Raw genomic sequence first — 16,136 nt, 5'->3', positions numbered from 1 at the left:
TTGACTTTGAGATAAGTGTGGACGGGATATTTTAGATAAAGTTTTTGTTTTGTATTGCATTTCAAATGGAAGTCGGGTAAAATTTGAATATTTTTTTTTAAATAAAAAAAATATTATTTCAATATACTTTTAAATAAAAAATATTTTAAAAAATAATTATTATTCTATTATCATATTCTCAAAAACTAATTATGTGATCTATATGTAATATTTCTTATGGAAGAGTATGAGATGACCTCCATAACTTTCTATTTTTATTTACTTCAAAATCTTTACTTGGAACATGTTTCAAGCTTTTATTAAGGCCATATATTGGGCCAGGCTCACAATTTAATAATCTCATAGCCTCACTCACACAGATATCTCCGAGCCCAAGAGAGAGGAAGCAAATTGATGGCGTGGTCACGCGGGATGCGGTGAAGCAGAGGAAGGGGATCCGCTCACCTCCGCTCCGCTCTCTGTACAGGAAAGAAGAGGCGCCGACGATTCGGCAATGAGAGACGTTAAAGCTTTTGGGTCCAGACTTCACGGGTCCTTGTCTCTCTCATACCGTGTCCTTTTCTTGGACCCCGCTGCTATCAGTTCAAATGCCATGTCATTGATTTGCTCAAGTGGGGGTACGGCTCAGCCCTGCGGCTCAGCCCTGCAACTCAGCCAGTTTCTCTCACGCTGTTCAGGAGCCTGTTGAGATCCCAATTTGTTATTAAAAATGTTATAAGGGTTATAATTTAAAATAATTTTTATTTAAAAATGTATTAAAATAATATTTTTTGTATTTAAAAAATTATTTTTAATAATAACAAATCAAAATGATATAAAAATATATAAAAAATAATTTAATTTTTTTAAAAATATAATTTTAATAGCGTTTTCAAATATTATTCAATATCATCAATAAAAATCTAACTCGAAAGATGTTCATCCCATTTGTTTTTATGATTTAAATATTTATAAAAAGATTTGATTTTTTATTTTAGATTAATCTTTTAGTGTTTTCAAATCGTTTTAATTTATTGATATCAACAATAATTTTTTTTAAATTAAAAAAATTATTTGTATACCTTTTAAAGTAAAAAATACTTTAAAAAACAACCGTTAACATTATAAAACAAAAACTCTAAAGTAAAAAAATTATACAATGATTCATATTTATATAATTCTTAAGTAAACTTTTATTATTCAAAATTTGTATTTTCTATCCTTTGCTCACATTCGTGCAGTAAAAAAACATAAATATGATTTTCGTTCATATAAAATAATTTCTTTGAGATAATTCAACCATGGTCTGATTTATTAAATCCCCCCGCCCTCTTCTTCCCTCTTCTTCCAGCACTGTAAATTTAATCAATAGTCATCATTTATTTTTATATTTTAAAATTATTTTTTTAATATTTTTGAATTGTTTTAATGCACTAATATTAAAAAAATAAAAAATATTATTATAATATATTTTTAATGAAAATTTTTTTTAAAAAATAAGTATTATCACAATAATAAACAAATAAAATCTAAATAAAAGGTTAAAAAAAAAAGGTTGTTGAGTCCGGTAGATGAGGAGAGTAAGACGCTGCTACTGCCCATAAAAGAAGTTTTCCGGCAAATGCTGCTATCCCACCTCACTCGTCTGACTGAGAAATTGTAGCCTTACAAAGACAAGGGGGATTTGCTTGCTTCTATCGTATGCCTACTCGTTTGATTCAAGAACCAAAAATAGAGTCGGCCCTACAAGCAATATCTTTAGGGTAAAAACTGTGGATGGCCAATGTGAAATTGCTTGGTTCCAAATTGTAGGGTAAGCTACTCAGTTCACAGGTGAACATTCCGGAGTGCAGTCAACTTTTTGTCGGGTCGGTTTGATCTTGAAGTTTCTTTTTTTTTAATCAAAAAACATGTTACGTGTAAGCTGGTCCGAAAATACCATTATTTGTTTTGCAACACTACCATTGTGTGTTTTTAATGTTAATATTTTTTTAAATTATTTTTTGTTAGAAATTTATTAAAATTAATTTTTTTTAAAAAATGTATTTTTAATATTAGTATAAAAAATATTAATTTAAATAAAATATATTTTTAAAACATAAATACAGAATAAAAAGTTACACAATTTAAAGTTGTCACAATAATATACCTATATTTATTTGGAATTGCATTCTAAATTAAAATTTAATTTTTTTATATTTTTAAATTATTTTGATAGGTTGGTGTTAAAAATTAAAAAAATTTATTTTATTATATTTAATAAATAGTAACTCGAATCCTTATGTTTGACAACAGATAGCAACAAAATACTGTACTTCACGAATATCTAGAAAATAACCTTTTCATAGTCGTTCCCGTGTGCAAGAGCTTCAAGCTGAAGCTGTTAGGCTGTTGGTTTCTGTGGGGATTTTAGCCATGGGCAGAAAATAAAGCCGAGTTATTATGAGAAAGCAACACCAAAAAGTCTTCATTTATATCTCACATTGGCTTTCTGTTGTGACTTAGCTGCAATTATTTATATTTCTCATTGCCTTCAAAACTAAATCTCAAATCCAACGCCATTTTTCCACCTCCAAAGTCTTCTCCTCCATTACCACCTCTCTTGCTCTGTGTCTAAATCTTAGAAAAGCTGAAAAAGACAGAGAGGGTTCCGTTTTATATTGTATAAAAACAAATCCATGAATGTTCACTGGCGTCTGATGAAGGAAAAGACTCACATTCTTCCATTCTTTACCACTCTCACTCTCATTGGCTTCACCGCTGCCCAACACCACTCTTTTTCCAGCAATGCTGACCCTAGAGACTTACGAACAACACATATTGAACAGAACCAGAGACAGCTTTTATATTACAGAGAGGAGCTTGATGTAGAAGATGAGTATCTGATGTTACCACCTTGCCTCAAATTTGACAACCCACGACTCAGAAGTGCCTACATTGCACTCCAAGCATGGAAGCAAGCCATCATCTCGGATCCCTTGAACCTCACATCCAACTGGGCGGGACCTGATGTTTGTAATTATACTGGTGTCTTCTGTGCCACAGCTCTTGATAATTCGTCGATCCAAACCGTTGCTGGGATTGATCTAAATCACGGCGACATGGCAGGCCACTTGGTTGAAGAGCTTGGACTCCTGACAGACATTGCCTTGTTTCACATCAACTCCAACAGATTCTGTGGGAGAGTACCGAAAACTCTCAAGAAACTAAAACTCCTCTACGAGTTGGATCTAAGCAACAATCGTTTTGCAGGCGGATTTCCTGGCGTTGTTCTTGATCTTCCAAAGCTCAAGTATCTTGACCTTCGATTTAATGAGTTTGAAGGTGATTTGCCGAAAGAGCTGTTTAATAAGGATCTCGACGCAATATTCGTAAACCACAACAGGTTTGCTCTTGAATTACCTAATAATTTTGGTAACTCACCTGTTTCTGTTATGGTTCTTGCGAATAATAAATTTCATGGATGTTTTCCGACGAGTTTGGCTAACATGTCTAAGACCCTAAATGAAGTGATTCTTATGAACAATGGCTTGCGCTCATGTTTGCCCAAGGAGATAGGATTGCTAAAGAAAGTTACGGTTTTTGATGCAAGTAATAACAAACTCGTCGGCTCTTTGCCTGACACCATCGGAGACATGGAGAGTCTAGAACAGCTAAATGTGGCGCATAATATGCTGTCAGGAGATATCCATGATAGCGTGTGTTTGCTTCCACATCTGAAGAGCTTTAGTTATGCTTATAACTTCATCACTGGTGAGCCACAGGCATGTTTGGATTTGGAAGATTTTGATGATAGCAGGAATTGTTTCAGGGTAAGGCCTAAACAGAGATCGACACTGCAATGTAAAGTGTTCTTGTCTAGGCCAGTTCACTGTGAGGCTTTTAACTGTCACGAGATTCATCCTTCTCCACCATCACAGCCGCCGCCACCCGTTACTTCACCTCCTCCACCGGTTTATTCTCCACCACCACCACCACCACCACCACCTTCACTAGTTCCTCCATCAGCACTTCCCTCACCTCCCCCTCCATCATCAATGCCGCCACCACCCCCAATACACTGTGTTCCATCTCCACCATCACCTCCACCACCTCCTCCCTTCTACTCACCTCCACTATCCCCACCAAACTCACCTCCTAATTCACCTCCGCCGCCACCTTTTTATCATTCACCACCTCCGCCAAACTCATCTCCACCACCTCCTCCCTTCTACTCACCTCCACTACCCCCACCAAACTCACCTCCTAATTCACCTCCGCCGCCACCTATTTATCAATCACCACCTCCGCCAAACTCATCTCCACCACCTCCCTCATGTGCAGAACCTCCTCCACCTCCATCACCACCGCCATGCCAGGCGCAACCTCCTCCAATTCAATACTTGCCACCTCCTCCAGTTTATAATCCACCACCACTGCCAGCTCCAGTGTATAATGGTCCATTGCCACCAATTACTGGCATATCTTATGCATCTCCACCACCTCCATCAATCAGCTAAACTGACAATTCTTTTGATAGATTTCTCCTTTCACCAGCCCTACAAAATCACAATTACTTCCCATGTATTCTTGGTAACAAGGGGCAAAGACCGGACCTATGTTATGGTAATCATTCAAGAATTGTTTCACACCATTCAACGCAGCAGAACTGATATTGAAAAAGACATTTGGAGATAGAAAAGAAAGGAAGGAAGAGAAGTGTGCGAGAAGATTAAAGCTTCCCATGCTCTTATAATTGAATTGCCATGCTTGTTTTTGAGTAGTTAATAAGAGGAAAGATGTAGAGAGAAAGACAGATTATAATTACAGATATGAGATTCATCTTAGCAATCTATCTGTGTTTTTCAATGGAAGGATCTATTGTCCACTTCAACGTCACTGTTTATTATGTTCTTATATTTCCAGGATACAGCAGCCTCATCACCCCGGGGTTTTTGCTTCTCTCTACTTCTGCACTCATTTCGCCATAAGGTGACAGGGAGCAAGAAAACATCTTTCCAGTTGCAACCTTATAATATTAGGTTCAATTCCTATCAAATAACACTTAAAATATATTTCTATGCTCATTTGGCTTGTTAAATTAGTGTGACAGATTTCAGGTTCATCCTTTGAAACATAAGAACTAATCCAACGATAATCCAAGCGTCCTCAGATTCTTCAGTTTTCGCCATTGAATCTCTTCCAAGTTGAAATTCAGGTTTCTAGCACCAAGAGAGTACTTCAAGCTCCTTTTCTACGGTAGCATATTTCACTTGAAATTTTGAGTGTACTAAATAAGAAGATGAGAGCAAAACCATGAAAAGCAGGTACATCATGACAATTGCCAAGGCAGATTTTTAGCTGATAGTCAAGAGTCTTATCGGATATAGGTGTATTTGATATTATAATAACTGTTGTATTTATAATTTTAAAAAAGATTATTTTTAGTTAAGATTAATTTGAAAAAATATATGTTTAATTAAAATTATGGTTGAAATTAAGATTAAATAAAAAATAGTTTAATGTATTTAATTAAGAATGCTTTTCAAATTGAGGTTATAAAATAACTAAAAAAGACATATATTAATATTGATAGTTTTTAATTGAAATATTGTAAATTTAACTACTTCTATTACATTATGAAATAAACAATACTTTATATAAACTATTTTTTATTGTTGCATTAAACTATTTGCAATTCTATCACGTAAGAAATCCATGCGACAAAGACTACAGTTTCCATGGCTTCTTGAGTGTGCAACAATATCAAGTAAAATATCTTTAGGAATAAAATTGAGATTGCAATCAAATTCTGCAAATGCTACGTCATCATGCGATCTTCTTCTAATGTAATTATGTAGTGCCATTAAATAATATTAAACACTAGTTTTTCGAATAAAAAACAATATCTAAGAAATTTTGTTGGATTTTTTTATTTTACTGGGTCGAACCTGATCCAATACATTTATATTTGAGTCGGACCTAGTCCGGCCCATTAACAGTGGAGATGAGAAAGTGAAGAAGAAGAAGAAAAAGGAGAAGGGAAAGGGGGAGAGCAGGCAACGCTAGCTCTCCGTTGTTCACTTCTTATTTTTCCTCTGTTTCTGCTCTTCTTCCTTCCCTCTTTCTTGTGACCTCTGTTTACTGTGTTATAAACACAATTCACAACTCAACATAAAGCAGCTTAAAGTTGTTTTTGGTTGTCTTGCGGTTTAAATGTAGATAGTCATGGGTCCCACAAAAAGAAAATTATGTTTCGACCGTAACCAAATACATGACAATAATGTTTTTTTATAAATGCAATCGCAGCCGCAATGCCAAATACGCACATGGTCTCTTGCTGTGTATTCATTTCTCAATGGCTCTTGTCATATCTTTTATAGCTACCTGGAAAATGTTTGCCTTCAATGATGCATCAGATTTCAATGTTTCAATGTTAATCTAGTTTTAGGAATTATTATGTGAACTTATGGCAAGAAGGTCACTTAGTTTTAGGAATTATTAAGGATGATTTGGTCACTTAGTAAATATTAATTGATTATAATTGTTTGTCCCTTCCATGTGATTTCTTTACACTATTTGGTGAGAAAATTTTGATTTGTTAGAAAAGTTTTTGTGTGAGAAACCATGCCAAAATTTTTTGTATGGAGACAACAAAAAATAAGAGCTATAAATGGTTAACAATCTTTGTACAAAAAAGAATCAAGACATTTTAAAACTATTAGAAATTCTTGACCATATCGAATTATTTCAACAACAAATGTGTGCTTAGCTAAGAAATACAATACAGTGAGAAATAGAAACAATAATGTTAAGGGCATATGAAACACGCAGTGACTTGCACTTCTTATTTCATTTGCCTGTATATAATCATTAACTAAACTTTGACCTAATATTTTATTGTCTGAGTCTCAACAATTCTATACAAGGTAAGGATAACTTCAGTATGATATTGAGTTTGAAACTTATAATTTAGTTGACTATGTGTTATGCCTAGTTTGGTAAGTTGGTAAATTGTGAAGGTGAGGGAAAAAAATTAAAAACTTGAATTTGATCTAGGTTGTGTTTAAAATCCAAATCCAAATGTGTGTATGTGTTGTTGAGTTGGGTGTGTTGGTAAAGATTTAGGATAAAGGTGGCAAGGAATTTGGTTTGATTTTAGGTGTGTGTTGTAGGGATTTTTTTAGTGCAAAAGAGTTGTTATAATAGCTGTGTGTATGCATAAAACAAAGATTATTATGACAATTCAAGCATGTAAAATGAGGGCTATCATGAATTTATGGAATATGAAAATTTAGAAATTTAGGTTGTTATAACACAACAAATGATGAGGATTTAAAGTTGTTATGACAGTCCTAAAAACAAATGTTGTGAAAGCCTTGATATATATATAAAAAGGATTGTCATGTAACCTATATTCATGAGAGTTTGTGCTGTTATGACAGCCCAAATAAGAGAGATTTAGGGCTGTTATGGTCGCCCTAACAAGTGACAAATAAGAGTTATTATGACAACCTTAGTGTATAAAAAATTAGGGTTGTTATGATAACCTGGAAGTGCATGAATATGGATTTCTAGGATGATTATGTTAAATATTCGAAATGGATTAAGCTTGTATGGAAATTATGTATTTAAATACTTGGGTTAAATTGATTCTAAATAAATGAATATATATGTTTGTTCAAATAGAAATATTGATCTGTTATCATTGTAGGAACATTGCAGTGGCCAATCTATATTCATAACATAAAACGAAAAGGCATGTATCAAAGACATGAAGATAAAGAAATCGTTTGGGAACGCGTTTTTAAAAAAAATAATTTTTTTTTCTAAAATTTAATATGGTTTGTATATTTTGGATCATTTTAATGTGCTGATGTCAAAAATAATTTTTTAAAAATTAAAAAACATCATTGGCATGTATTTTGACATGAAAAGTTATTTGAAAAGTAACCGTTACCACACTGTCAAATATACTCAAAGGATGATTTCTTTGTGATGCTTATATGAACTGCGGTTTCACTCACAGGCTCAAGGCAATTGGCTTTTATGTGGGATTGTTGTGTTCATGCCTCTTGAACAAAAAAAAAAGAAAGATCGGCCATGCTTAACATTTTAGCTTCATAGAATTCCATGGAAACCTCAAGATCCATGAGTGAGTTCTATGAATAATTAGAAGTGTTTTGGAGTATTAGATCCCCAACAACTAGTTTTTTTTTTTTATTAACGTGGATGTCTGGACTAGCTTGTGTGTACCTTGACTAATCTCACGGGCCCTGAAGTTAACGACCATATAAGCCTCTAATGGTCTTAAGATTTATAAAACTCGAACTAGTGGTATCTAGGAAACAAATCTAGAATCTGACCAGTTAATTTACACCCCTTAGATCCCAGCAACTAGTTTTGGATCAAGGCTTTGTTGTTGTTAATTGGAGTGTTAGATCTTTCTCGCTATGTGTTTCCAATATCCCAATGGCAGAACATTTTCGGTTGCGAATCAAGAAACACAATATCAGTTTACTCTCTTGTATGTAATTTCTATTTTCTAACTTCAAATAATACAAGATGTTCTGCATCAGATATTTGTTAGAACATAGACAAATGATTCGCTGAGACATTCTTGTTCACATTTGTTAGATCCTTGCCATTATAGCTAAAAGCCTAAAATGTGATTGGTGGCTGCTCAACATTTGTCTTCGACAGGATCCAGAGGACAAGCACAAGCTGAAAGAGACTTCTAACTCCATGTGTTATAGATCACTGAAACGACATTCTCTTATTAGATTACGATTTCAAGTTTTATCTTCATTATATTTCATAATTAACGAAAACATCTGAAAGGAACTCGCTCCAGTGGAGTACATAAACCATACCATCAAACTATGAGAGATGGCAGAATTCACCTGATGAGCCAAAAAGAAACAAAATAATAGGTCATTAAATGATGACTACGGATAAGTACCGTGATTCGGGCAATATAACTTTGTCCAGAATGATCAGATCTATGCTCTTTTGAAGCCGTTTATGATCATCCTCTTGGTCATTGGTACAGAAGACAAGACCTCATTCAGCCAGCTTGTTCCTGTTTGACAGCAAGGAAGGTAGATTTTTGTCCTGAAAATTTTGAGACTGTAATTCTTTCTTGGGATTTGTATTTGAGAGAGAGAGAGAGCTATCTTAGCTCGAGAAATGCTCTAGATCAAACGAAAAGTGAATCTTATCTATCCAAATGGATTGCCTCCCCTTGAAGGAAGAGAACTTGAGGAGGTTGGGAGCAAGTATTCGTTGGTTGATTGTTGAGCCATATCCAATGACCCAAAAGGAAATCCCTCACTGCCAAGGTCGCCTGGTCCTTGTGGTCTGAAAGGAAATTCAATAAAGTATGAATAATTTCTATTCCATGTGAGAGGAGTTATCATCGTGTGCCTTGGTGAACCTAGTCATGCAAGTATGGTGACGGCAGACAAAGCGTTATGCTTGTTGTCTATACATCAGCATAATGTGGTTTTGGATGTCCATGGTGTGGAAAATGCATGTGAAGAGAGCACCTTGTAGGATAATCCTTAGAAGAACATCACTGCAGTTTATACAGACCATGCAAATTTGAAACAGCGTGTGAATCCTATTTCTCACCGACTTTGACTCTCCCCCTCCTATCCTACCAGTCAATTGGGAAGTCAGATCCTTAGAGTCAATAGGCAAATTAAATCAAGTGACATGGTGAGATCTAGTGAACTGAATAATAAAGATGACCAAATGGTGAAAAGTACTTTGAAAGCAAATGATGAGACTGAGGATAAAGAATGTTACCTGGAATTAGGCAAATTCATGTATGCTTGTTGTCCCATGTATCCACCTAAGATATAGAAAACTGAATATGAGAACCAGATAGGGATCATTTATCAGTAGGTATTGAAGATAGGCAGAAGTGAATTTACCATAAGGCATGGCTGATGCAAAGGGTGGGGACTGTGGAGGCAATGCGGAAGTATGCATTGGGAGACCACTGTGCAGATTTCCCATGGAAGGAAACTACATCAAAAGGAGTATATATATTTAGAAATTTACACAACAGGCCTAGATTAAAAAAATTTATTCAAGAGAAACAAAAGAGCCTTGCAACAGCTCTGAAAAAGAACAAAAATATTGCTTGCGGTAGATATGCTTTCTAATCTTGATATGTTTATGATAAAACACATCCAGGTCCTTGGCAAGGCTATAAAGGTTATTATATGCAAATTGCTTCTTGTATATGTTAATTATTGGTGAATTCAGCATGATCGTACAAGTCATATTAGGATATAATGCGTCTTGTGGAATTTATTTGAGTTTCTGTTGGCTTCTTGAACCATATTTTTTAATCTGAAAACTTGTTTTAATGCCAATCTAAGAAAAACTCAAAGACACCATTACTTGGCCGTGGTGCAAGTTAGATACAGATAAAAAAAAGTGTACAAAGACATGATATGTCCAAGTAATGTAGATTGAAGAAGAACTCGTACAGGCCAACATGACCAAAGTTTGATCTTATAAAGATGTGCCAAGAGCTCAACATCAGCATACCAGAAAAGAAAATAGGCAGGATGAGAAAGGTAAATGCATGATTTGATGATAATATCAGTTCGAGTGTTGTACATACAGGTGGGGCTTGTACCGAAGTGGATTCTCCATTAAGATTGAACGGGTTCGTTGATTTTGTTGTGTTGGGATATGCTGGCACAGGCTGTAAAAGAACCCGATAAACAGTCATCGGCATCTATATGTTTCACAGGTGAAAAATCGAATTCCTTCCCATTATCATTTGGTTAATAACATACCGTTGCATTAGGATAATATTGCATGTTAAATCCCATGCCATAAGGTGGAGAAATTTGCCAGCCTGGAATTGGGCCTGGAGTGGGTATGGTTGTAGTAAAAAGGTCCTGCAGAAAATTGAATGTATACCACCATTAGAAGAATATGAGAAACAGCTGACACCATGTTAGGCAAGGCAATCACCACTGGAAGTTCCTTTCTTCCACCAGATTTTGTTTCTGATGCAAGAGGCATGGATTTGGCATCAGAATTGGATTCTTGGGCTGGTGTCGAGACATCTTGAGAAGGGTATTCCCCGAGGAAATCTGGAGGTCCCTGAGCATTAGGAACATTTGATGAAGTCCAGATCTGCAAATTTGAAGAACAAGCACATAAGTTATAAATGAAATTACCTGATATCAGCATCACCACACAGGCATGGATGCATGTGAGACATAACAAAGGATTTTTTTTAAGACAAGAGAACATAACAAACTTGAAACTATAAAATTAAAAAAAAATGGTAACCATAGCGATTCCCACTCATTTTAGTATCTCTATCTGAGCCAAATTTTGGGGTTGTTATTTCATTAAACAATGGATCTGGAAAAAAATCATCAGGGGTGGCCTGCAGGGACAAAAGTGATATTACAATTCACATATTTAAGACACGGAAGTCCTTCTGTGGATGCTCCAGAACATGGTCTTAGATCTTGTGGATAGAGTTATTAAAAACCTTGGACTCTGAAATAGCATGGTTCTAGATATTCCTTAAACTCCTGAAGCTCAAACTAGTCCAAAAACTAACCTGGTCATTTACCCCTCCAGCTGGTGTATTAGTAGTCTGGTGTTCAGTAGAGCTTTTATTGGCAAGCAGTGCAGAAGACTGTTGTTGCATGGTGGATATCTGTTGCCCATCAAAAACCTTGAAAGTTGAGTCACCATTGTTATCAAGCGCAGCTTGTGGAGGAACTGCATTAGAAGGTTGCACTGGCAAAGAAGTATTTAAAGGGGCTATGTATGCATCAAAAGCATCGATTAGTGTCAATGTCTCCTCCAAGGGCACGACTGGTACAGGGTCACCTTCAGGCAGGCTGATCCCCGATGCAGTTGCTGTCTGCACCACAGGTGCAGCTAGTGAAACACTTCCCACAGTCATGGTGCCTCTAGACACGGCTGTAGAAGCACCAGCGCTACTGGGCAGTGTTAACATCTGCTCCACAGGTAGTGAAACACTGCCAGCAGGCATGTTGTCTCCAGATGCAGTTGTAGAAGCATCAGTTGCAGAATCAACACCACTGCTTGGTAATGCAAACATCTGCCCTGAGGGCCCAGCTACTGAAGAACCACTACTCATGAGTATATTTTCTTCAGATGTAGCTGATGAAGGGTTATCATTAGTTGGTATTTCAGATGTATTATCAAAAGGAATAACTGAGGGAACTGACAACTCCATCAGTAAAAATTCCAACATATTTGGTTTTGGGACCGGAGGTATGTTCTCCTTTCCAGAGGATTCATATGAGCAGTTGCCTTCTTCACTGGATGGAAGATTCTCCAGTGCCACTGGTGCTGCCGTGGCATTGGAGGACTTGGAATCAGCATTTAAATCAACTGAGCTTTCTGAATTATGACTTTTCTGTTGCACAGGATTCCCATCAGCAGATGCCATAGGGCAGGAAGAAGCGGGCGTCTGCAGTGAGGAACACAGAGAATTTCATAGGACTAGAAAGTAAATAGTCTACAAGAAGAACTGACTGTATATATCAAATTGTGATTTGCAGAAAACTACAAAATACAAGTTTGTAAAACATCAGTCACACACGAGTTTTTATTCAAAATTGTATCTAGAGCTGATATATGGAATTTCAGATCATTCCACCAGCATTCCTTGTCATTGGAAATAAACCTTCAATACAGAAGGTGAGAGAATCCACGAAAGTAAAATGATGAGAGTCTAGCAACAATTGCAATGCTTCTATTTCATCTCAACAAATCCTGCCAGTGCAGCTTGCATGTTCTATGCCACGTTACCTCAGTCCTCACTAGAATTGACTGGGATGGTTCTATACAGATTTTATTACGTAAAGTAAGTGTACTCAGCCATTCTATTGTTACCACATCAATTTAGAGATTACCACACCTGACTGTGAACAGATGCATCCTTCCCGTTGGGTGCTTTAGAATGCTCAACAACCTGTAGAGGCGGAAGATTCTCCCCCAGAATATCTTTAAGAGGGCGTACCACAGGGGCATTATTCTTTTGAATGTCAGATGACCTGTTCCCAAACCTGGACTCTGTCGGTGAAAACAGGTGGACATTAGTCTGCCTGACACTTCGTATTTTGTCATCTCGAAACCTGTCATCAACAACCTCAAAGCGAGCAGGACTTTTCTTAAAACCTCCATATCTTGTATTTTCTTGGGAATAACGAGGACTTCTTCTTTCATCATCATAATATCTGAAAGTCTTGTCATCAGTTCTTCCACTAAAACCACATCTTTCACTCCGCCCTTGTCTATCTTCATAGTTCAGAGTTCTAGATCCACCAGAATATAAAACAACCCTCCTGTTCTCACTAGACTCCTCCTTGTCAGTCTGCATAACAGCCACAATAACCTTTAACAAAATTTTGGTAGCTTTAATTGGAGCACACTCAACAGATTTCCCATTATTCCCATGATTCCAATTCGTGTGGTCCAAATTGCTGAATTCACTACTTTTAATATTACATACTGATAAATGTTGCCCAAAATTTAACGAAACATTGAAATTATGTATATGTAACCATATCTATCTTTGGAGGGATTTACCAATCTCAGCCTTGAGAGTTTCTCTTCACTTTTCTCTCCAGTGTATCTTCTATCCACGTAAACATGCTTGATAAAATCTCGAAGCTTTTGTAGATTACTAGAAGAACCAAAAAAGAAGAAGCAAACTATCAGAACACGTTACTCAAAATTCCCACAATAAAAAAATAAATCCAATTTCCAAGCACAGTCGCATGCACGAATGTGCAATCTTGTGATCCCCTTACACAACGCAAATCGCACAATCATGATTAACATTTCTCTTAAAAATAAACATAGTGCACACCAACATATAAAACCACCTGCCATCAGGAAGCTGATTACGCTGCGGATCCCAATCCTTCAAATAAATCTGTCTCGCTCTCTATTGAGAAATAAAAATAAAAAAGTTAGACAAGGAAATTAAAAAATTTCCAATAAAAATACCGGCATTGTTAGCTATAAAGTAGTATTCAATTTCATGCCCAACCTCATTCCCTTCTGCTTGGAGAGCACTAACTTCTTCCGCGTTAAATTTTGCCATCGAAACCGATTTAACTCTATGCGTAAATTCCCGACTAGAAAAATTCATCAAAATTAAATTCATCTCTCATGCTTAAATAACAGTAAATTCAACAAAAAACAAACAAACAAACTTCGCCCAACAATTAAAAAACAAATAAAAAAAATATAATACTTACTGAATTCCACTACAGCTTGTGCAAACAAATGTGAAGAAGGTTGTGCAAACATATTGTGGTCCCTGCAAAAAAAAACAAAAAATAATTGATTAAATGAGATTAAAAAAAGAAAAACAGAAAAGAAAGAGAGGGGGAAATTACCAAGCTATTGCAATTAATGCAACGACGATTTTCAGGGAGTTTAAGAAGACCGCGAATTATCTTCTCAATTCTCTCCTCTTCTTTGTCTTTCTTCGTCATTTTTTTCTCGTGATGACGCAGCAACAAGAAGGATTGATCGATCGAAACCGCAGCGTTGTAAGGATTTGAGGGTCTGGAGATCGAAGTTGAAGAAGAGAAACCCTAGAAATTGAAAACGGGGATAGGAATACATAGGAGAATTTGGTGGAAAACAATGTCTTGCTCGAGCGAGGTTCATGGAGGGAAAATAGCCGAGAGAGACGCTTTGTTCGCTGTTTTTTTCTCTGATTTAAATTTAAAAACCATATTTTGGGCTTCGTGGCCCTATCATTGATGGGCATTAGCCCGATCCAGAAAATATGTTTATAATCGTTTTTTTTTTACTCCTTAACAAAAATAAAAACAAAATACAGGCTGATTGAATATTCTGAATTAATTCAAGTTAAAAAAATAAAAAAAAATTAAATTAATTAAAAACTTGAGTTAATTTGTAAAACTAAATCGATAATATAACTTGTTAATTTAAAAATAAATTATAAAACAACTTTGTGTTGATATATTTGTTTTAAAAATAAATTAAAGAAAGTATTTTCTTTTTATTTTTTGCAAAATAAATTTTTCTAGAAGATGCGAAAAAATAAAAAATATCTTATAATTTGTTGATTATATCAAATTTGATCTTTAATCTTTTAATTGCTATATATTTTGTTTCGAGTTTTTTTTTAATTTCATTATTTAGAATTTGATTTAATTTGATTTTTATATCAACTTTTATTTTTATTTTTTTTTATTGTTATTTGCTTTTCTCCTATCCTTTTCTTAATTGAAATTTTTTATCTATCAAATTTGATTTTTAGTAATTTGATTGCTATTTATTTTATTTAAAACAATTTATAAAATTATATTATTTTTTTAATTATATTATTTTTTAATTTTTTTTACCTGTCAAATTTGTTCTTCATTATTTTAATTATTATTTATTTTATTTGATATAATTTATTAAATTTTTTTTTCAATTTAATTGTAATTCAACTATATATAATTGAAACCATAGAAAACTCGACACCCTGTGCTAACCACCGCCTATGCGACAACCAGGCTTCCGAATATTCTAACATCCTTGGTTACACCTTGCTCTTCATCTTTTTATCCCTTTCCACCACTATTTTGCTATTCAATTCAGTTGCTATTTTAGATGTTTTAGCTTTTCAGGGTTCAGTTTTTTTTTTTTTTTTTTTTGAGCTTGCCTCAAACATTTTGTCACATGATGGTGCCACAGCCCTTCAAATCTGATTTTTAAACTAAAATTGGCCGGGTTGGCAGATGGTGCGGTTTCAACACAATATTTGTGATGATTTACAGTGGTATTAATCCTTTATGTTTGTTTTCTGGGTTTTGGGTTTTGTTTGCTTAGTTTCAATCAAAATTTCAATCAAATTTGTTAATTTTTTTTAATTTGTTTGGAATAGCCGAAATATTTTATATTAATTTAAAAATTAAAATAAATTTTATTTTATTTAAAATCTCGATCCGTGTTTCGGATAAATAAATTTCAACTAGAATGTTTATTGGTTGAAAGCACTAAGATTAGAAACCGCAATCCTTTACCGAACAATATTTGTGATGATTTTCCGAATTCATTGGTTGAAGGAACTACGATTAGACTTGCTAGCCAGCCTAAATGCCCCTAATCAGAAAAAGGCAAAATGGAAG

The 16,136-nt window shown here is 35.0% G+C and overlaps 2 protein-coding genes across 3 annotated transcripts; one reads left to right on the top strand and one right to left on the bottom strand.

Annotated features, from left to right (window-relative positions):
• Nucleotides 1-2,375: 2,375 nt before the first annotated feature.
• LOC133674322 (leucine-rich repeat extensin-like protein 4) lies at nucleotides 2,376-4,852 on the top strand. The gene has a single exon (XM_062095368.1). It carries the CDS (start codon nucleotides 2,658-2,660, stop codon nucleotides 4,476-4,478), a length of 1,821 nt encoding a protein of 606 aa, XP_061951352.1. The 5' UTR covers nucleotides 2,376-2,657; the 3' UTR covers nucleotides 4,479-4,852.
• Nucleotides 4,853-8,468: 3,616 nt separating this feature from the next.
• Nucleotides 8,469-14,677, bottom strand: LOC133674343 (probable ADP-ribosylation factor GTPase-activating protein AGD14). Of its 2 annotated transcripts, XR_009835206.1 has the most exons (14): nucleotides 14,385-14,677; nucleotides 14,244-14,305; nucleotides 14,033-14,120; nucleotides 13,866-13,927; nucleotides 13,567-13,663; nucleotides 12,896-13,351; nucleotides 11,561-12,445; nucleotides 10,957-11,121; nucleotides 10,776-10,880; nucleotides 10,598-10,681; nucleotides 9,897-9,990; nucleotides 9,769-9,814; nucleotides 8,921-9,318; nucleotides 8,469-8,718 (listed from the first exon to the last, which is right to left on the bottom strand). XR_009835206.1 is itself a non-coding variant. In XM_062095391.1 (13 exons), exons 1-13 carry the CDS (start codon nucleotides 14,481-14,483, stop codon nucleotides 9,180-9,182), a joined length of 2,382 nt encoding a protein of 793 aa, XP_061951375.1. In that variant the 5' UTR covers nucleotides 14,484-14,677; the 3' UTR covers nucleotides 8,743-9,179. The 2 variants fall into 2 exon arrangements, 1 of the variants encoding a protein (XP_061951375.1); XM_062095391.1 differs by lacking the exon at nucleotides 8,469-8,718 and having other exon boundaries at nucleotides 8,743-9,318.
• Nucleotides 14,678-16,136: the final 1,459 nt, after the last annotated feature.

The sequence above is a fragment of the Populus nigra genome, chromosome 15 (genome assembly GCF_951802175.1).
Source record: "Populus nigra chromosome 15, ddPopNigr1.1, whole genome shotgun sequence".
NCBI classification, from domain to species: domain Eukaryota; kingdom Viridiplantae; phylum Streptophyta; class Magnoliopsida; order Malpighiales; family Salicaceae; genus Populus; species Populus nigra.
Note: the sequence above shows the minus strand (reverse complement) of the source record. Positions and strands in the feature narration are given on the sequence as shown.

Bases quoted from the DNA above. Each gene is read 5' to 3' on its own strand.
- LOC133674343 (XM_062095391.1), bottom strand. From the start codon at position 14,483: ATGACGAAGAAAGACAAAGAAGAGGAGAGAATTGAGAAGATAATTCGC. The intron at 13,928-14,032 runs GTTGGGCATGAA...ATTTCTCAATAG, and splicing joins TCCAAGCAGAAGGGAATGAG to AGAGCGAGACAGATTTATTT. The intron at 9,991-10,597 runs GTATGTACAACA...CTTTTGATGTAG, and splicing joins CTTCGGTACAAGCCCCACCT to TTTCCTTCCATGGGAAATCT.
- LOC133674322 (XM_062095368.1), top strand. From the start codon at position 2,658: ATGAATGTTCACTGGCGTCTGATGAAGGAAAAGACTCACATTCTTCCA.